Below are 22,168 nucleotides of genomic sequence, written 5' to 3' on the forward strand. Positions count from 1 at the left end.
ACCAATCAAAATTTATAAGTCCCTAAAGTTGTTAAGCCGACGAATAAGAAAGCGTTAATATAAAACTTTGGGGACTAGTGTTATTAACGGCCCATTGCCCCCCCCCCCTCTCTCAAAGCTCGCCTAGCACAGTTTATCACTTATTAGACATAAACCTTTTTTAAGGTTTCGTGGTTTTGAGTTTTTGCATTTTCTCTCTCTTGCTTTTCTTTGTTATGATAACAGATAATCAGCTCTATAACTCACTTTGTCCGTTTGTCTATTTCATAATAGATACAGTGCTTCGCTACTTATGGATGTTGTCATCCTTCATTAAACCTTATAATAAAGTAACAGGATGTTTGTCTGTACCAAAAGAACTCGCTAATTACTGAATCGGTATGGTTCTCCTTTACAGAGTTGCTTTTCATACGTCCAGGGAGGGTTTATAACTATTTTGGGGGAGGGTACCACCAACCTCCTAAGAGAAATTGTTTCTAGAAAATTCTACCCCCCCAAAAAATTTACTCAAATTTAAAAATTGAAAAAAAAATTCTAAGAAGATATTACCTAAAATTCTAAGGGGAATGGTTTTTTTTTTATAAGTCTGGTTATTCACTGTTTCTGCCATTAGAATATGGATTTTTCCAGGAATAAGTTTTCCAATTGCAATGCCTATTTAAAAAAAAAAAAAATTTCTTTAAAAGTATCTTAAAGTATTTTAACGGGCCCCATTTAATTGTCATAAGTAATATTATACACCTCTAGAAGCACTAATTAATAAGCTTTATAGAGTTTACAGACGATCTATAGTATAGATGTATATAAAAGCGACACTATTGGTTGGTTTTCAATGACCCAATAGAAAGGTTGCGATGAGGAGATATAGTTATTTAACCATTTCTGCCTCTAGTGTCTTACTCTAATTATATACAGAAGTTAAAACATAAATGAAAATCAACTATCTGTTGTTAAAAGCGAAGCTTTTCTATAATTAGGGTCCGTCCGTACGTCCGTCCGAGATAGATAGCTTTTATTCGTTAATTTAGGCATGTTAGAATTGTCCTATCGATTTCAAACTTAGCATGATGATTCCTGTAGTAGTTAGGTACGATTTAGAAAGCGTAGCAACTCTATAATCATTACCAGAATGTCCGTACGTCCATTTTAAACATGTTGATTTTTCTACTTTTTTAACAACAAATTTTCAAGTGTTCTAATTATCCGTTTGATCTGATTTTTGGTATATTGATTCCTGGGACAACAAAGAACAATATTATAAGCGAAGCAACTCTATAATCAAGTCCAAAAATATAAGTATGTCCATAAACGTTATCCTGCTTCAAGCACTTTTTCAACAAATTTACTTACAATTTTGCTTCGGCTCTTATACTTTTAAATTCTGATTATTCAGTTTAGATACTATACAAGTGTTAATGTCCGTTTGTCCTACCGTTTCAGTGCTTCGCTTTTATGGATGTTGTCATCCTTGTTAATAAATGATCCCTTTATCATTTCCTAACCAACAGTTCAACTTTCTTTTGTTGCCGTGGCCCCAAAAATATAAACTTGTTTTACCAAATGTCATGCTTCCAACATCAAATATTAGATAAAGTTCAAAATGCAAAGTAAGGTCTTCATTTCAATAATTACAAGCTGTTAGCGGCCATACAGTACATAGCAACTTTCGCACATTACCGGGGGGGGGGGGGGGGGGGCGGTTAATGTAACCATCTCATAATCAATGTGCAAATGGCACATAGAATCCGAATTTCAGGAAAAAAAATTGAATGATTAATCCTTGTCAGGTCTATTTTCCCTAAATCGAATAAAAAGTTGGAAAATAAACGTTAAGCCGTTAAGCCGTTTTTTATAATATCTTCAGGGAAAATCCATCATTAATTACATAGGAATCAACCTTTTTAAATGATATTTGGTCAATAGTTGGTATTAAAATGATCCTCTTGGCATTTTGTAGATTTCTTTTGAGACCTTTTTAAAGCAGATTCAAATGTTGCTAATATAGTATAACTAGTTGCTTAGTTGTCACTGAAAAAGACCCTACATTTTATCTTGGCCTAGATCCCTATATATGTACTTCACAATGCGTAAAATACAAATTTCAAGTGGGTTGGTGAAAGCCTTTAACTTGTTGGAAGTTTTTCGTTTCGGCAACGTTCAAAAATATCTGAAAGTAATCAAGATTAAAGTTTTTTACTGGTTTCTCTTTTTAAAAGCGAGGCTTTTTCTATAATTATGGTCAAAGTCCGTAGGTCCATTTTAAACATGTTTATTTTCTACTTTTTAAACAACAAGTTTTTATGTGATAATATTTTCCGATTGTTCTGATTTTTGGAAAACTGATTCCTAGGACAACAAATTTACTTAAAAATTTGCTTTGAAATTATAATTTAAAATTCGGATTATTCAGTTCTGACACTCTACAAGCGTTAATGTTCGTTTGTCTTACCGTTTCAGAGCTTCGCTTTTATGAATGTTGTCATCCTTGTTAACAGAAAAAAAACAGCATTAATATATAATATAAGTAAAGGGTCATTGACTGGAACAGAACTATCATGAAAAATTGAAATCCAATGAAACAGAAAAAGAAATTTTTAATAGTTATTTCTCGCATCGTATTATAAACGGCTTCGGCCTTCGGCATCTCGGGGCTAAAAAACTGGTTTTAATCTTATGATTGTACATTTTTATATCCGCAGAAATCTGGATATAATACGATGTTAGACATAGTTTTTTCGTATGGATGAGAACCGGTTCTTATCCACCGGATTCGAATGAATACGAGAAAACATTTTATAACCTTATTGGTTTTTTTTTCAAGAACAAATAAACTTTTTTCTCTGTTCTTCTATTTCACCTTAGTTCTAATTTTTTGGGGGAGGGGGGGGGGATGTTTTCAAGAAATGTTACGAACCTTTCATAAAAAAATAGCCTATAACCTAACCAAGCAATAAAGCTATTTAAAATACCACCGTTTCTCTTGATTTTTATGTTTAATCTTTGTGCTAGAATTTATTTTTGATTAAAATTATCTGTATTCTGTATATACGCACTTTAAAAAAAAACTACCATCCCTCTCCCCCCTTTTATCTTATTCTATGTAAAATCATCAATGAAATTCCTGTAAAGCCGTAAAAAAATAGCGTCTAAAGTAGCTAGATATGCAATGGTCCATTGGGATCTTCTAAACAGCTGTTGAAAAGATTTTCAGACCAAGTAAACTTTTCTTGATGCTGTGAGTATTGGTGCAAAAAATATGACGTAACAAAAAAAATTAGCCAATGAGAGGCCGTTATTGACCAATGGTAAAATTTATAGTGGCCTCTCATTGGCTTATTTTTTTTGTTACGTCATATTTTTTGCACCAATACTCACAGCATCCTTTTCTTTGGCTTATACCAATTAATATCCGGTTCTCAGCCAAACTGAAAATTCACGTATAACATCGAATAACAGATAACTTTCCATGAATATAAAGATTTAAAATCACAAAATCAATATCTGTTTCACTGGGCCGCATTATAAAACTGTGTTCTTTAAAAGATCTTTAAACCAAATTTATCTAAAACATTGCCAGAGAGAGTTTAAAACATGACAAGCAATAAAAAGTAGAACCTTTATAACAGTAAATTTAAGACTTTTTAAGATCAAATTCTTGATATATCAGTAAATATTATGAAAATCTTTAATTTTTATGAAATTGTGATTTTGTTATTAATAAAATGATTAATAAAATATGCTGTATTGTATGGAATAATTTTGTGCTAAAAAATGTTGCAAACTAAAAGACTATTGCGCGCAAAAGAGACCTTGGCAGAAATTTTCTTGGCAATCTTATTCAATAATGGGTGCTGCGGGCATTGCTGGCAGTCAGTCACTTGTGGGATCTCATTTGGCTAACAATCTTTCCTTTTCTTGTCCCTTGTCCCTTTAGCTCACAAAGTAGTCTCTTATTCTTGCAACCTTAATATAAGAACATATACAATTTTATACTTTTCTATCACTTTTTAAAAATTTTTATTTCAATAAAACTTAATTCCCTGCTAACTAAAACTTTTTTTCTCCTCGTACTATCCTGTAACCCTTTATTAGTTATATATTAAAGTAGTGAGATGTCTCTGTGCAGTTAAGAATTTCAATTCACTAAGGATACACATAAGGTTTAATAAAATTAAAATAGTAACATATTCTATGAGCAAAAGTAAATTTTAAAATTTTAAGTTAGGTAAGGGGGTTAATAGGGAGTCCCGGGGGGACATTTTCATCTTTATTTTTAGATATAAAAAGATGCTGGGTAGACCTGAGTGAGATTAATTCAGAAATTAAAGCTGAAGCAGTGTCAACCTAGTCCAGGCCCCTCGGGGCTAAAAAAATTTTTTTTTCATTTAAATACTTACAGAAAGTTGTCTTTAATACGGTTATTCGTATATACAATAAATCCAACTAAAAATAAAGATTAAATTTTTTTATCGTTTGGTAATTTGCTATGCTCTAAATTTTTCATTTAAAAGATTTATATATACTCTGGTGGCCTCGCCCTATGAGGTAAGGGGAAGTCAACCCCCCTTTATAGAATTTGTTAAACAAAAATAGGCACCGCTACAGGCTACCTACTGAAGTGCTACAGCTTACCTAAAAAAATGGGTTGAAGATTTTTTTTGTGAAAAAAAGCCTAAAACCACCAGGACCAGTAGGTATATTCCCTGAAGAGTAGAATCCAATCGGTTCAGTGGTAACCGAGATCTTCAGGCACGGACGGACAGCCATCATTCTACTTTGTATTATAGATAGCACTCCACGCACATGTATAAAAAAGTGCGTTTTGTACTGATCATTTTTTTATTAGTACCCTCCTAAAAAAGGGTAGATATCAGGGGTCAGAAAGGAGACTGTGTGTGTATGTGTATGTGTGGGTGTGTGTGTGGGTGTGTGTATGTGTGTGTGTGTGTGTGTATGTGTGTGTGTATGTGTGTGTGTGTGTATGTGTGTGTGTAAGTGTGTGTGTGTGTGACGCGGCTTGGTGGTATAAAAGGACTTGTCAGCCATAATTATGGTACATTTCTTTTTGGACTGTAAAACAAAACTCATCACAAAATGAAGATGGTAAGCATTCACTTCATATTCATAAATTTTTTTGTGATTTCTCCTGGGAGGGTGGTGGTACCCAAAACAGTAATAAACCTTCCAAGGACCTATGAGAAGTTACCTTGTTAAGGAGAACCTGATCGGTTCAGCGGTTAGCGAGATCCTTAGGTACAAACAAACAAACACACTTTATTACTTTATTAGAATGATAAGCTTTCATTTCTTTAAACAATCTTTATGGACTTTAGTCTTCTTTCCCTACAGATTTACTCTATGTCTGAGTGATCTATAAAATCTATTTAAAGGATCCCTGTAAGAAATACAAAGCTTTAACTACTGAAAGACTTCCATAAGTATACCCAATACCCCAAATTTGAAGCTTTTAGCTTCAATGATAAAAAAAAGTTCTAGGCATTTCAAAATGACATTTTATGTCCAATGAAAATTTTGAAAGATATCATTGCTCTTAATAGAAATTACAATATTAAATTATGTCGCATGGACACAAAATTATAACCTTATCTTTGCCAGAAACTTAGGTTGCCGGTAACTGAATACTTTTCTACAATAAAAACACCAAGTCATAGTCATAAACTCTGAAAAAAAATCTGGTTTAATTTGTGTTTGTAGGCATAAAATAATAGCGGAAACAAATGAAACTAATACAAGCTCAGCTATGATTGGTTGTTGAACTGATTCAGCCTTCTGATTGGCTGGAAATAATACAGTGCTCTCAGTACAATGCAAGTTAAACTTATTTTTTTTAATGATTTTGACAATTATTTAATAAATAAATAATTAGTTACTAGCAACCTAAATTTATGACAAAAATTAACTTATTATTATGTTTCTAGGCTACGTAGTTTAACTTCTAATTTTAAACATGAGCAAAACCTTTAAAATTTTCATTGTACATAAAATGTCATTTTAAAATGCCTACAACTTTTTGTTATTAAAGCTGAAAGCTTCAAATTTGGGGCATTGGGTCTACTTGTGGCAGTCTTTTAGCAGTTAGATAGATGTATTTCTTGCAGGCTTCCTTTTAATCCTAGCTTATAAAATGTTACTGCTCTACTTATGAAGACTATTTCACTGGTTTATTATTTTATATCTATGGTGTTAATTATTGATATGATCTAATATTTTCTAATTTCAGCTCGTAGTTCTCGCTCTGAGTGCCTTTGTGGCAGCCGAGCCTGAAGCCGATGCTGCTTTTCGCTACACCACCGCCTTTGGTGCCTACCCCTACGCCGCTCATGCCGGTGTGTACGGCTACCCCTATGTCGCCCCCGTTGCCTACAGAGCCCATCTGACCTACACCAACGTTGCCGCCGTCAACACCTATGGCGCCCCCGTCGCCTACGGAGCCCCTCTGACCTACACCAATGATGCCCCTGCTGTCACAACCTATGATGCCTGCGGCTGTGGAGGTAACTGTTGTGGATGTGGGTGCACCATTGATGCCAACCAGGCCGTTGTTGCCCCCGCCGTTGAACAGGCCTAGACCCCTGACCTGACCACGCTGTTGCCTACACCGCCCATGGCCCACCTCCAACGTTGGTGTCTGCACCCATGTCGCTGGTGTCGCTAATCAGCTGTTCTCTTGTTTCATCTACCAAATGTTAAAGTCACCATCCAACACAGTGTATGTATACATACAGCCAGTAATTTTATAATTAATTCTTTACCTGAACCTTCAGTGATAGTTTGTTTTTAGTCCAAAAAGAGCAATGATCAAATGATAAATAAATAATTGAAAAACACTTGTATTTTTATATTACCATTTTTTTATTTATTCATTTTTGTTTCATATCCTATCCAAATCTTGCTAACACAGGGCATGAATACGCGGTGGTCAAACGGCCTACACACAACCAACCTTTTGATTGCAACCTTTGTCTTAAAGTCCTAACTGCTTGGTAACTGATTTACTTTCCCCAGCCCCACAACACTCTAACCAATAATATCACGCATCCGTCATTGCAGCAATATTCTTGTTGTAATTTAAATCACCGTCATACCCACTTCCATTTAGTTACAGATCTAATTAAGTTTTACACCATAAAACTATCTAAGTTTTCAGCAATTTCAAATGGAATTAATTTGCTGAATTACCGAATTAATAAAACTGTTATTATTAGCATGAAATGAAAAAATGCAATTATGTTAGAAAAATGTGTAAAATTTCTAACCAATAATGTGGTTGGACATTTCCATTGATGGGTTCCTATTGGTCCAATTTAAAGATTGTTTTCTGTCCTTTTCAGGGATACTGTACGTTCTTTCACAAAAGGACTACCGAAAAAAGTAGTAATTTTATTTTTTTTAATCACGAAACCTTGTATGCGTATCCTTTTATAAAAGTAACAGGATCTATGTGTGTCTGTCTGTACAGAAGGATCTCGCTAACCACTGAACCGATTTGGCTCCAATGTAGCTTCACATTGGTTCTGTGAAGGTTTCCAACTATTATGAAGGAGGGTCCCAACATCCGCCAAAGAGAAATCTCCTCTAAAAGAGACCCACATTTTTTTATTAAAAATATTTCTTTTTAAAACTACGATTGAAAGTTGGGGTCGACAGCCCTCCCTGGGCCTATGAAAGTTCTACTGTAAAGGAGAATCATTTCGATCCAGCGGTTAGCAAGATCCTTCCTTACAAATAGACAGACAAACATCCTATTACTTTATTAAAAGGGTTAACATTTAATATGGACGCAAGTACATTCATATTTATATAGTGTCTATGATTATCTGTTAAATTATACTTATAAATTAAAACTGAAATATATAATCAGATATGAACAGACAGACAGATCAACCTTTTGTACAGAAAATCTTCAGTTTATGCATCAAAAGAAACCAGGGGGAGGGGGGAGGATATTGAGCTGTTGATTACACTAGTCCCCAAAGTTTTATGATAACGTTTTCTTAACAACTTTGGAGAATTTTATGGAATTTTGTTTGATTGGTTCATTAAGCCGTGTGCTCAAACGTTTCAATTACTAATGGTGATTGTAATCTACAAAAGGGATAATTATCAGTATTATTGGGAATGTACATCAATTTATCGACCATTGTCTTATCCATGCCTTAGATTCCTGGAAAAACACTTTTTAAAACATTTTTTAAATGCAAAACTTTTCTATAAAAAGGGTTGGTCCATTTGTCCTTAACGGACAGCTCTACTAGTTTTATACTATCATTTCAGAGCTTTGCTTTCATGGATGTTGTCATCCTTGTTGCTTTTGAAAACAAAGTGACTGGACATAAACGAATCAAATTAAAAGATTAAATCTATAAGTTTTTTTTCAAGCAAAAAATCATCTGTTTTTAGTGGTGGTGAAGCAATTTTAAAATTCGAAATGTTTTAGGAACTTTAGTGAATTTTTATTATTAACAACGACAAACCGCCGTTTTTGATATTACAACTGAAAAGTATTTTAAAAACTACTGCAGAGCTGGTTAATTGAGAAAATTCAAGCAAGCATTATTGAATTTTACACTTTGCATGATGATTCCTATAAAAGTAAGGTAACTATATATAGGGAATATTATTCAAGCCCATTTTACCCTATATATTTAAATCATTAACATAATATTCTTGCTTAAAATAAACTAACTAAGTACAATTTTATACTTACTTACCAGTGTTATTGGTTTGAAGTGAAGCTTCTCTACATAACTATCCGTTCGTGAATATGTACGCCATTCCCACTCCCGACATTAATTACTATTTAAAGACGTGCAACGTTTGATTTAAAAAGATATTGAAATCAATAATCAATTTATTATCTGTTAGTAAATTTTAAAAATACTAGCGGATAAGCCCCTAGAGGTTCTTGGTTGGTTTTGGGGAGGGAGGCGGAAGTCAACCCCTCTTTCCTCATCTTGGATGGGAAAGAGAATTAAAGACAAATTTTAAATACAAAAGAAACATATCTAACATATTAAAATTTATATTTTGTAGCATGGCTGTCAGACCGACGGACAAAGTAATTTACACACTAGATTCTTATTGGTATAGGGAATCTTCACAAAAAATCAGCCGTTCATCTTGACAGCTGAGAAAATTACATTTCCCCTGTAGCGTTTCGTATGGACAAGTCCCCAAAGTTTTATAATAACAATGTTTTCTTATTCATTGGCTTAACAATTTGATGGGTTGGTTCATTTAGTTGAGTGTTAAAGCATTTCAACCACTGGTTTTAATCTACAGAAGGGGTAATTTTGTGCATCATCATTATTGGGGACGTACATCAATTCATCGCCCATTGTCCTATCCCTTTAGCTCCCTTGTTTTAAATAGCAATAATATTTTTCAAAAATCACGAAACCTTGCATGCTCATCTTTATATAAAAGTAACAAGATCCAAGTGTGTTTGTCTGTCTGTACCAAAGGATCTCGCTAACCGGTGAACTGATATGGCTCTCCTTTACAATGTTGCTTCTTATTGGCCCATACAAATATTTTAAAGAAGTAAAAAGTAAAAAGTAAAAAAGTATAAATGTAGTATATTGAAATGTTCCATAATTAAAACAGTTTGACTTAACTAGAGCATTTGACTACTTTACGAAAATCCGCGAGAAAAAACACAGACAATGGAATATATAACAACAATGTTCGATCCGTCTTTAACCGTACCATCTTTTTAACTTGACATGTTAGAATTGTCCTACTGTACCTTAGTGCTGACACTCTACAAGTTTTATTGTTTGTTTGTCCTACCGTTTCAGAGCTTCGCTTTTATGGATGTTGTCATTTCATAGAATTAGAGAGGCCCTAGAAAATTTCAGTTTGAATTTATGTCTTGGGATGGTTATAGGCTATTTCTATATATAGTATATACTAATAGCTATAACAGCTAGAATTTGGAGAATAATAAAAATCACAAAACCTCTCTCTGGTAAAAGATTTAATCTAAAACTAATATAAACAAGTGTGCTATTGAAAACATCATCTTTTACTTTGCCGAATCTTTACAAATTTGCTGACAGTATTTGCTGAACCAATTGGGCTCTACTATTCAGGAAACATATGTATTGGTTCTGTGGTGGTTTTAAGCTATTTTCGCGAAAATAATCCCTGTGAACCCTCCCCCCCTCCCACATAATCTATAATATATGTATAAAAACCTTCTCTAGACATTTAATAAAGTTTAACGTCTATTGAATCATTTAGAGCCAATTATTTGCAATCATTTTTACAAATGTTTCTTCCAATTCGGGGACAATGGCTATTCATCACAAAAGTCCCCAAAGTCAAATTACATTTTATTATTTTTGGCTTAACAATTTTGGGGACTTTAGTGAATTTTGATTTCCTGGTTAATTATATTGAGTGTTCAAACGTTACATCCACTAATCTTAATCTACAGAAGGGTTAATTTTGTGTATCACCATTGGGGATGTACATCAATTCTGTTTTATCCCTTTAGATCCCTGCTACCAATTACGACAAATAATCAAGGTTTTTCTTTTGATAATTTTTTGATAATTGAAGAAGGACTTTAATCATCAAGGCCAAAACAATTTGTTTTAAATGTTAATGCGTTATTGAAAAACAAGGATGATAACATCCATAAACGCAAAGTTCTGAAACGTTATGACTGACGAACATTAACCCTTGTAGAGTGTCAAAACTAAATAATCAGAATATAATTGTAAAGAACTAAGAAGTCGAGACAAACCAGAAAGTAAATGTAATGTTTAAGGACATACTTACATTTTTCCGACTTGATTATAAAGATGCCTTGCTTATAACATTTTACTTTGTTGTCCTAGGAATAGTATGTGACACCCTGTATACAGAATTGGGATCATGGAAAGAAAACAAAGTCATTCCTAATTAGGACAGAAGTAACTGGAAATTGATCTAAGGAAGGCTACTTGTGTCCTTTATCTAACAAAATCTAACTTAAGGGAGGTGACTTATGTCTTTTGTCTGACAAATTCTTACATTAGGAAGGCTGCCTATGTCCTTCATCTTGCAAAACTTAGTTTTTCTGTCCTTCACATAGCAAATTCTTGGAAATTAAATAAATTATTACACCTCCGAAATTAATAATATTTTACTGGTAATTGATATCCTAACATTATTTTCTATTAAAATTCTATCTAGGCATTGACTGATTACTCGTAAAAAGTAATTTTATTTTAATATTTTTGAAATGATTATTAAGTCTTTTAAAAACAACACAGGTGTGTATATTAAGATTAAATGCAAATTAACAAAAAAATTTAACTCCTTTCCTATTGGATACAGATTTTTACACAAAGACGAAAAAACCAATTAATTTTTTTATCCCTTTGATTGATGAGTCATATTTTTATTTAATATTATTGAAATGCTTATTACGTCTTTTAAAAACAACACAGGTGTGTATTTTAAAATTAAATGCAAATTAACAAAAACAAATTACTCCTTTCCTATTGGATACAGATTTTTACACAAAGACGAAAAGACCAGTTATTTTTTTTATTTCTTTGATTGATGAGTCATATGTCTCACAATAAATGGCCACCCTATACCTCATCCCATGGTGCACAAATTCACTCATTCGTTGGATTCTATCTTGGAGCTCATGAAAAAATCTGTTTAGTTGGTATAATCTAGCAATGCTCACTTTTGCATCTATAGAAGTGAAAATTTGTATATCATCATTAGGGATCCATGAGAGTGTACTTTTTGCCCATTTTCAGGGAGAAAGGGGTTGGGGGTTGGGGATTCGGTTAGGATAATTCAAAAAATGAAAGAAATGTGAGAACACAATCCTTCAGTTTTTTGAGAAAATGCCTAGGCTTACAAACTGGTAATAATTGTATAATTTTTATTTCAATAACAATATCTATGGAAAATTGTTTTTAATTCAATGCTTACAATGGTTTTTCAGTATGGCTGAGAAACCAAATGGTTACAAATCTGTTTCAAAGCCATACTGGAAATCATTTGAAAAGATTAACCCTGGAGTTTTCCTAAAAATTGACCCGCGAACGAGGCTCAGCATGTAGCTCATATGCTCATTGTCTGGGAGGTGAATGTTTGAATCTTGGCTTAAAACTGCTTCTATGTTAGGTGCGCGACATTAATAGTTATAGCAGGCTGAATGCCTTGGCATAAAATAGGCTCAACTCAAGATGCACAGTTAGAACTTGCAAAGGTCGTGCAATCTATGAGATGGCTGTCTTTAGTTGTTAGACCTTACTTTAGAGAGTCATATACAGCAGGCTCGCCTATATAAGACAATTGATAGGTAATAGCCTTAAAAATATATCTGACAGCCGCAGCCGCTAAAAATGTCCATGCCTTGAAAAACTAATAATTAGAATTACTTATAATTAAAATCTTATATCACTATGTGGAATAATACACCAGGGAGGGAGGGGACATTGACCTGTTTATTACACTTGCCTCCAAAATTTTTATAATAGCGTTTTAACAACTTGGGGACTTTTATTGAATTTGATTGGTAAGTTTATTAATTAAGCTGAATGCCCAAATATATCATTCACTACAAAAGTGATAAATATTTTGTGTATTTACAATGTACATCAATTTGTAGGTCATTGTCTTAACCCTTTAGATCCATGATACTTTTTCAAATAAGCGTAATTAAAATACATTTTCAATATATTTATTATTTTAGTATTTAATTGATGATATTGAAATAATTTTACACTTGTTTATGTTTGAAATAAAACTTCATTTAAATATATATATGTATATTGTATAATGTATATATATATTCATGTATTTTTTAATCGATTTATTATAACTTTGATATTGCACTAGATTTTCACATACTGTGGCGTAGCCCTCCTTCAGTCCTTTGAGTCGTTCATGAATGAGAATCCCCACCTTTGTCACCCTTATACCCAAAGGGTCGTTAAGACGACATTCTGTTGGAGTCCTGCGTCTGACACGGCATCTCATAGGCGTTGCACCTTTCTCTGGAAAGATCTAGAAATTTCTATCTCTTCTGGAACGTGAACGTGGAAAGATGTGAAAAACAACAAATGGAATTTTACATGTCTGTCATCATACATCTCCCATACGGCTGTTCTGTTACACGGATTTAAACCAGGTTTGATAAATTTTGTTGACCAACATAAGACTAGATATAGAGCAGATTCCTTTAATATAAAAAGAAAAAAAATAAATAATTTGAGCATTTATTGAGTTTAAACTATGATCATTACGTGCTGATAATAATATTGCCTCATATTATGTTTGATATATTTCTGACTGTAATAGTATTAGTTGCGTTTATGTATTGAAAATTTATAATCCTTTTGAGATAAGTCAATTGATGTTGTACCTCGTCATATTGTTCGTACCTTGTAATATGTTTCTTTTTGTTCAGACAACTGTTTTCATCTCAATATATGATTGGTAATCAGCTGACTTTGTCCTATGGCAGAAAAAGTACGCGGATGATTGTCTTGCACTGATCGAATGCACGATAGGATCTCGTGACAAACGAAAAATATACTCTAATAAAGTGATACTCAGAGCTGGCTAAAATAGGGTGATATCCATTCCCTCCCCTCACTACATGATGAACGAACTGACTAATCAATAAGATCAATGTTAGCAACCTAAAGTGATGACAAATTTTTCTTGACATTTTATCCATGTTTTTTCTTTATCAATTGGTTTTTATAAAATGTTTAAAATATTTTATGCCAAGGGCGCAAACGTAGATGACAATTTTTTAAATTCCATTAACACTTGAATTGAAAATTGGGCAAGAGGGATATTTCTCCACCCTTTTCCCTCATCCTTTCAGTCAAGTGAATCTAGAGGCTATAGGGGTTGTAGTCGCTAGTTTTTCAATAAAAGTAAGATAATTGATTGATTGATCTCTATATCTAGAACTAGTGGATTCACTTCTAGAGGCCTCTAGATACACTTGATGGGAAGGGGTAAATATGATTATGTAAGGAATCTCTTCACTAAGATTTCACTTTATATTTAATCTTTTTGCATATTTTATATTCTTTAATTAGTACAGACTTACTGCTGGATTCTAAACTTTTTTTAAACATCATTTGTGGATGACAAAATTTATGTTTGAGATTTTTTATACATAAAGATAAACATTTCCTGAAAAGATAGTTTTTCTAGCTTCAAAAATAAGAAATTTTTTAGCAAAAAATTACCTAAAAACAAAGGTTGTTCAATAAAAACGGTGAAGGAAGCAAAAATTCATTATCAACAGGGGACATGCACAATTTTTTTAGCCCTCTAGCTGTAATAGTAGCTGAGATAATTAGGGACCAATAAAGGGGTGGCAAGGGGCCCATTTGTTAAAGGTTAAATCAGCTGGGAGGAAACAGTGGAGTAATAATTTTTTTTATTGCTGTGTAGTATCCAGCAGGCTTGATACCTCTCGATTTCTTTTATAACGGAATTAGGTGGGTGCTAGACATACAGACTTCCAGTATAGGTAAGCTTTGCTTCTATCTAATGATCAACAAAAAATGTGTATTGAAATCAACGGTTGACAAGAAACTAGCTACATATATATAATGGGTTACATTTCATAGATGCAGGTATAGATATATACAAAGATTAAGTTATAAGCAGATTACATGTTATTACAATAGTTTAAATCAATACATATCCCTGTCTCTTGGGAGCAGGGGAGTATACGCTACGTCATTAGGAGTAATAACATTAACATTTTGCAGATGTCAAATAGATAATTTAGATCGCAATCATTGAATAACTTTGGATTATGGGGTGGACATATTGCTATTTGAATTATGTACAATTAAGGAAATCAATATTTGCGGGAGTGGGGCTACTCTTTAATTAGCTCTGAGAGGTTAGGCTTTACTACAGTTACTTCTATCGCCCCTTCCTTGATTTATATTACATAGCCACTTTATTGTCTCTCCAGCTCCCCTTTATATACCTTTCAAAGCTCGTACTTTGCCTCTCTATCTTCATTTCATTGCCTTTTGTCTAACTTATATTAAATACCCCCTAGATGGCCCATTTTATTGCCCCTCCATCACCCCTTAATCGCCTCATCTCTATTTTATAATACAGAGTCCCTCAGAGCTATTTATAATAAACTAGCGGCTATGCCCCTAGAGGCCTCTAGTGGCACTTTGAATGTTTTTTTTTTAATTAAAATATCTAATTAAAGAAATAATTGGTTTATGTTTCGTTCAAGTCTCTTTTTCGGGAGCGGTCATTTTTTTCTAGGGGCGATTTCTCTTGGGAGGGTGGTGGTACCCTCCCCCAAAATAGTTATAAACCTTCCCGGGACCTATGAGAAGCTACCCTGTTAAGGAGAACCCGATCGGTTCAGCGGTTAGCGAGATCCTTCGGTACAAACATACAAACACACAGACATCCTGTTAGTTTAGTATAAGGATTAAGGAAGAGGTCATGAAGGGTCGTAGGAAAGGCAGTTCAGGGCGATGGAGAGGTGATGAAGGTGCATAGGAATTGTGAAGGCGCTTTGAAGAGGAAAATAATAGGAAATTGAAGAGGAAAAGAGGCGATATCATCTCCTGTTTAAAAAGGGGAATAATGGATGATTATTGCTCCACTTTATTCATTCTGGGTTGTGGGACCTGATATTGCAGTCTTGTATTTAACAGCCACTCCCCAAGCATGATCAAGTCAAAATAATTTACTTTTGCTCTACAGATGGTTTTACCGTCATATTCTAAATTAAAGAGTAGCTTTCCTACAAAAAAAAACTTAAGAAGCATTCTTTTAATACTATTTCATTTTTAAATATTAGGAATTTTATTAGGACAATGGTTGAATCTCCAATGATAGAAACAAAATTACCTCTTTTGAAGATTAAAATTCTTGTCTGAAAAGTTTTTAACCAGCCAATCTAAGTTCAATAGAATTAACCAAAGTTTTCTAAGTCAACTAATAAGATAACCATCTTTTTTAAAAACAATAAAAATAATGACCCATTAAATTTAGTATAAAATAAGGATGACAACATCCATAAGAAGCGAAGCACAAAACGACGGGAAATTTAATTTTGATATCTTTAACAAATAAATTTTGAAAATCGCACCATAAAAACAAAAGATATGGGGAAAATTTGGAAAATATAAAAATAGCCTAGAACCTGCTAAAAAGCAGTCCAAATGCCATTGATGTCTTATAGTTAATTGTGCTCCTTAATGATGAGAATGTTGTCAAAAAGTTTCAGCTTTCTACCTTTTATAGCAGCCGAGAAAATCACGTTTCCCCCAATTCATTAATTACGGATGGACAGACGCAAATTGTGAAATATAGAGAAGCTTCGCTACTAAAAAGGCAATGAATAAAGCCCGAAAAACTAGAAATTTAAATGTTAAAGAAAAATATTTCTATAAATAAAAATTTAAAAATAGAAACATCTGTATATTTATTATTGCAAGGACAAAAAATTGTCTGAAATCATGGACAGGAATTTGCCAAGGGGAGTGGGCAAAGCACACCAGAACACTTCTAAACAACCCCATAAGTCCTAAGTCTAGTTTTTATTTTAACTTGACCCCCCCCCCCCCACCCAGGCTGTAATAGTGGGTGTATAAGGGGATTGTGTCCCTAAATCAATGGGGTTGTGGGAGGGTGAATCTTCTAATCTCTTTTTTTTTGTCACGAAGTGTTATATTCCTAAACCCTCCTTCTGCACTCCTCTGTCTTTCAGTTCATTCATTTTCTTTTCAATGACCACACTTTTATTTATTGCAAAGTTTTTATCATTTAGATTAAGTTGTCCATCCGTAAGTTTGTATGTTATGAATCACATTGTACTTGCTTATGTATGCTGAATTGTCCTATCAATTTTTAACCAAATATGATGATTACTGTAACAATTAGCACATCCACAATCTCAATGACCATATTAAAATTCCTGTTTTTATGTAATTTTGGAATAGATATTTACAGAATTGATGTTAAAATTAAATGCAATAAACTAGTCTATATTTGTTAATGGCGTTGTATAAATGTCCATTTTTGTAAATGTTGTCATCCTTGTTTTATTATTCAATAATTATTGCGTGATTGCAAACGTCAAATGAATTTTGAAACATTTCTATCAAATCATCATTTAGCACAATTACAATTAAATTAAATGTAAAATAAAATCTATAGTTTTGTTGGTTTAATAATATTTTCCATTACTGAATTTATGATTCATAAGATTTTAAATTACAATAATTAGCAAGAAATAATATTTTGAATAATTTTATCTGCTCCTCCAAACAATAGCACACCAATATCACACAGACAGTATTTCTAAAAACTTTTATATAATTAGTGTCCGTCCGTTTATCCATAATGGTTAGCTCTTTTCGTTAATTTAAGCATTTTAGAATTGTTCTTTTTGATTTCATACTTTGCATGATGATTCCTACAACAGTAAGGTATACTTTAGGAGGCTTAGCAACTTTTTAGTCGTAATCTGAAAGACTGTACTTTAATTTAATACATGCTGATTTTTACCTTTCTAGACAACAACTTTTTGTGTAATAGGGGTGAAGCAGTTCAAGCCCTATTTGGTGAGTCCGGCGAAAGAGCCCCTAGCCTTAATGATTCTATCAATAAAATACTCCAAGTAGTTACATGATAAGATAATCGCTTTATATACAACAAATTACAGATATTGGGTTAGGTAGACAATGGGTGTGGAGAGAATGGGGAAATGCTGTCCAGGTGAAAGGCAGAAGGGCAGGCCAGTGTGAGGGGTAAGGCTGGCGTCCACCAGAAAAGGGTAGGTTGACTGGAACACAAGGGGGGAGGGGCAATCCCTTCCCCCGCTGGCGGCTGGTAGTGTTGACCGCGTTAAGCTGGCGGTCAACAAAAGAAAGGGTTTGTTAAGGAATGTGCTGGGTTGAGATTTAACACCTGATTGCTTATCGGGACTCTAGGAGTGTAGCATGCTCTAGGAAGTGAAAGTCTGTCCGACTACCACAACCTACCCTTCAAGGCATGAGGGACCTCGGAACATCAGGCCTTGAACCATGGTTGGCGGCAGACTCTTCCTGGGGCACAGCGTGGTGTAGGACAGCTTGGGTCACACATGCCCCTCGGGACACCCCCTGCTTGGTGTGGCTGTTGTTGGTGATCAGCATGGTCAGCTCCCTGTTGGCTCGCAGCTGAGGGTTGGTGATGGTCGGGCCTTGGTGCTGGAAATTCTGTCTGGTCTGCAGGACGATCTCCGTCTTGGCTGGCAGCTGGATGTGGAGGCCCAGATTCACTCTGGAGGCCCCTAGAGGAGGGATGGCGAGGGCGGATGGCGCAGCTGGCCAATGGTTTTAGGTTGACTAGCTGGTACGGGTGCTGCAACCGTTCCACCATTGGACTGGTCCAGGAGTATCCGGCTTCTAGGGTCTCGAATAGCACTTGCAGGTGGTGGTGGCAATTTGGTGGCCACCTTGTCTCCCCCAGGGTTGTCAGATCTTCAGTGTAGAGGTAGGTCAGTTCCCTGTGTCAGAGGTTGGCGCCGGTCTGAGGGTTCGGCATGGGTCTAGCTGGGCAGGCAGTTCCACAGTCCCTGCTGCGAGGGTACAACATCCTGAGATTTCTCCCCTAGCCTGGAGGTGACCTGGCACTCCGTTTCCGTCTGGGCTAGGGGGAAGTGGAAAAGATCTTTGACTGTTGGGCTCATCACTAGGTGCATCTTCTTTCTCTCCCCAGGCGACAGCGGCGGCTTCTTCAAGTTTGCTGGTGATAGCTGATGTCTGTATTCCTGGGTCCCACACATCATCAGCTGGAGGCGTAGGTCTTGGAAGGGCTCCCCTGGCTGGCAAGTTCTTCTTGGATGGCCTTTGACAGGGGTGTCTGGCTGGGGGTGACCACTCATTGGCAGTTGAGGGTAGAATTGGCGAATCCTTCCCAGGAGCAGGCGGGTTGGTTGCTACTTGGCTCATACGGTAGGTCTGGTTCCTCTGTGGCGGCAACAGTTGCCCCTCTCCTCTCCTTGGTGGTGACAGGGGTCACCTCTCCTTCTCTGCTGGTGGTGACGGGGGTCACCTCTTCCCTCTGCTTGGTGGTGACGGGTGTCACGGTTGGCCGTTGATGAAAGTATCCGCAGTTAGGGAGGCTTCCGGGAGGCAATCGGTCTCCGGGAAGGCTGTTGGCAAGTCTACCGGAGACGTGTCTGGTACAGGTGGAAGGGTTGCGGCCGGCAGGTTGGTTCCCTTGCTGGCGTTGAGGGCCGGGTCCACCTAGTGGGTTCTGCTCTCAACAACATGGGATGATTCTGAGCTTGGGCCCGGCAGCAGCTCCTTGTGGCTCAGTTCATGTTCAGTGTCGCCATGGGTGGCCGATACGCCATGGATGGCAATATTCTCCCCTCTCATTGGAGAGAGGGTGCTCATTCTCTGCTGGCGTCAGGCAGGCTGTGGCAGCAGGCGGGCTGCCGCTAACGTACCTCCACCAGCCATTGTGAAGGAAATACGGGTCTCCAGCAGTAGGCTTGTCTGGAGATGATGGCTGCCAGGAAAACACGTCCGGCAGGTGAAACAGAAGAGGGTGTCTGCCTGGAAACACGTATCCAGCAGGCGACACAGTAGAAAGTGGCTGTAGGGAAACACACGTCCTACAGGCACAGCGGGGTTGGGGCGCGTTTAAGCCGCCTATACTTGTATTTACACACACGGTTTGCAGTTATTGGGCATGTTTCAGCCGCCTAGCGCACGATTTTCAGTTAGATTCGCCACTCTCCGCAGTTCTGGAAGCATGCTTGGCCTCCCTGCTCGTCTTGGCCGGCTCTGTAGCCACATCCGCCGTTGTCTCTTGGTAGCTCCCAGCTCTCGTGTCTGCCTGCTACTCACTTCCACCTGCCGGATCTAGGGTTAGACACCGTTATCCAGGGTGGGTTACTAATGTTTGTGTCCTGGGGCTCGTTCCCAGCTACACAACTTCACAGAGGACCAGCTACGTAGCTGTCTGTCTCATGGTTCTGGCCTTACTTGTGTCCTGGGGCTTGTTCCCAGCTACACATTGCCAATTCTGGCAGATGGGTCTACACTGAGAACCCGCTCTAAACAGTATGGGCTAACACTTCCAATCACCGCGGTAACGCCCCAATCGCAGCTACCCAGCGATGTGGCAAATGTTATACTAAAGTGGTGTACAATTCCCAAGTAATTGCAGAAAGGTACGTGGACAACACTTCCAACACTGCGGTAGTCCCCCACCTCGTGACTACCCAGCAGTGCGGCAAATGATGGACACCTCTGTGATGCAATACTTATGCTCCTTCCTAAGCACAGTTGTTACACCCCGCAGGGGTGCCCCACACTTCCGACAATGCGTTCATATGCTCCTTCCTAAGCATAATCACAAAACATTGCGGCAAATGTGGTCCTTATTCATTCAAGACTCCCCTCTAGATTGATTTTCGCAGGAGGGGACTACAACTATGCTAGCATTCTCTAAGCTTTTAGGAGTGTCAGCTAGTGTAACTGCTTGGGAACGAGGCTTTCAGCTACAACTGTGTCTAGACCTTTGGTCCTTTGATTCTTGCAGGAGGTGACTACAACTATGCTAGCATTCTCCAAGCTTTTAGGAGTGTCAGCTAGTGTAACTGCTCGGAAACGAGGCTTTCAGCTACAGTTGTGTCTAGACCTTTGGTCCTTTGAGCCCTAGAATCAGGTTGTCAGACACTTATCAAACCTGCAAAAATTGTGGAAGTGCCCCAATGTTTGGTCCTACCTGTGCTGGCCTTGACGATAAGGCGTCCAGCAAGTGTAGGATGAATCCGCAAAGCGGCTTGTTCGGTCACTAAGGGTGCCGTGTAATGCGTGCAGCAGGCAAAAAATACCCTCAGCAGGTAAAAATACCCGCGTTTATGCGTTCAAAATGATGAAATAATTGCCTAAAAAGGCAGTCTCTCTTGTCAGTTGGCTTCTTGAAGTCTTGTTGGGTGTCAGTTGACTGTCCCCTTACTTGCAAAAGGGTCCAATCTTTCAGCCTGAGATAGAATCAGCTATTTTAGCAGGGCTCGATCAAAACACGCTGACACCAATTTTAATAGGGGTGAAGCAGTCCCCTCCCCATGCCCAGGTGGCCATTGTATTCCATAACAATGGGTTGGGTGTGACCGCTTATCAAAATTACCGTCTTTTGATAGCGTATCTAAAGTTGATGGGTGGAGTTTTTAACACCTGCATTTGCCGGGAGTCCCAGAGCATAGTATACTCTATGCTTGTCCGTATGATGCCGCCTACCACAACCTCCCCTTCAAGGGCTGTGGGACCATCGGGACATCAGGCCTTGAACCATGGTGGGCGGCAGACTCTCCCTGGGGCACAGGACGGTGTAGGACAGCTCGGGCCACACAGGCCCCTCAGGCAACTCGTTGCTCAGTCTGGCTGTGGTTGGTAATCCGCATGGTCAATTCCTGGTTGGCTCGTAGCTGAGGGTTGGTGACAGTCAAGCCTCGGCGCTGGAAGTTAGACCTCGTCTGGAGAACTATTTCTGTCTCAGTTGGCAGTTTGACATGGAGGCCCAAGCTCACTCTGGAGGCCCCTAGAGGGGGGACGGCGATGAGAGTAGGCGCATAGAGCTCCAGGGGTGCGCCTGCCTTGTCCAGGTTACTGGAGGCCTTGGCTCCAACCACGGTGGGTATAGCTGTCATCTGGAGGGGGCACATTGCTTTGGCTTCATCCTTAGGGGCCGCAACTTCCCTCTCAGTGGCTGCTTCCCGTCATGGGGACTCGCTGTTGGCTGGCAGAGGCTCCATGTCGGCATCTGGGTTCCATGTCATGTCGGTGGGTAGCGCCGGAGGGGCTGTTCCCAGTTCTGCAGGTTGGCTGGTCAGGTTCTCTTCTTCCCCTCCAGGGTGGTTGGTCCGGTTCTTAGGTATCTCAAACTCTAGTTCGTCTGTTGGATTACATATGGCACCAGCTGGCGGCGCAGGCGCAGATCCAGACTGCTCTCCTCCTTCTGTAGGGTTGCTGGTAAGACTCCTGTCCACAGCTGGCGGTGGCAGGACAGTGACTTCGGCTGGATGGTACAGGGGCAGTTGGCCAGGTTGACTGCTAGCTGGTAAGGTTGCTGCAACCGTTCCACCATTGGACTGGTCCAGGAGTATCCAGCTTCTAGG

The 22,168-nt window shown here is 37.5% G+C and overlaps 1 protein-coding gene across 1 annotated transcript; it reads left to right on the forward strand.

Moving 5' to 3' along the window:
- Positions 1-4,962: 4,962 nt before the first annotated feature.
- LOC145334012 (uncharacterized) lies at positions 4,963-6,848 on the forward strand. Its single transcript, XM_080179286.1, has 2 exons — positions 4,963-5,103; positions 6,242-6,848. Exons 1-2 carry the CDS (start codon positions 5,095-5,097, stop codon positions 6,587-6,589), a joined length of 357 nt encoding a protein of 118 aa, XP_080035412.1. The 5' UTR covers positions 4,963-5,094; the 3' UTR covers positions 6,590-6,848.
- The last annotated feature ends 15,320 nt before the right edge of the window (positions 6,849-22,168 follow it).

The sequence above is a fragment of the Acartia tonsa genome, chromosome 12, assembly GCF_053477335.1.
Source record: "Acartia tonsa isolate MP-2025a chromosome 12, ASM5347733v1, whole genome shotgun sequence".
Lineage (NCBI taxonomy): Eukaryota > Metazoa > Arthropoda > Copepoda > Calanoida > Acartiidae > Acartia > Acartia tonsa.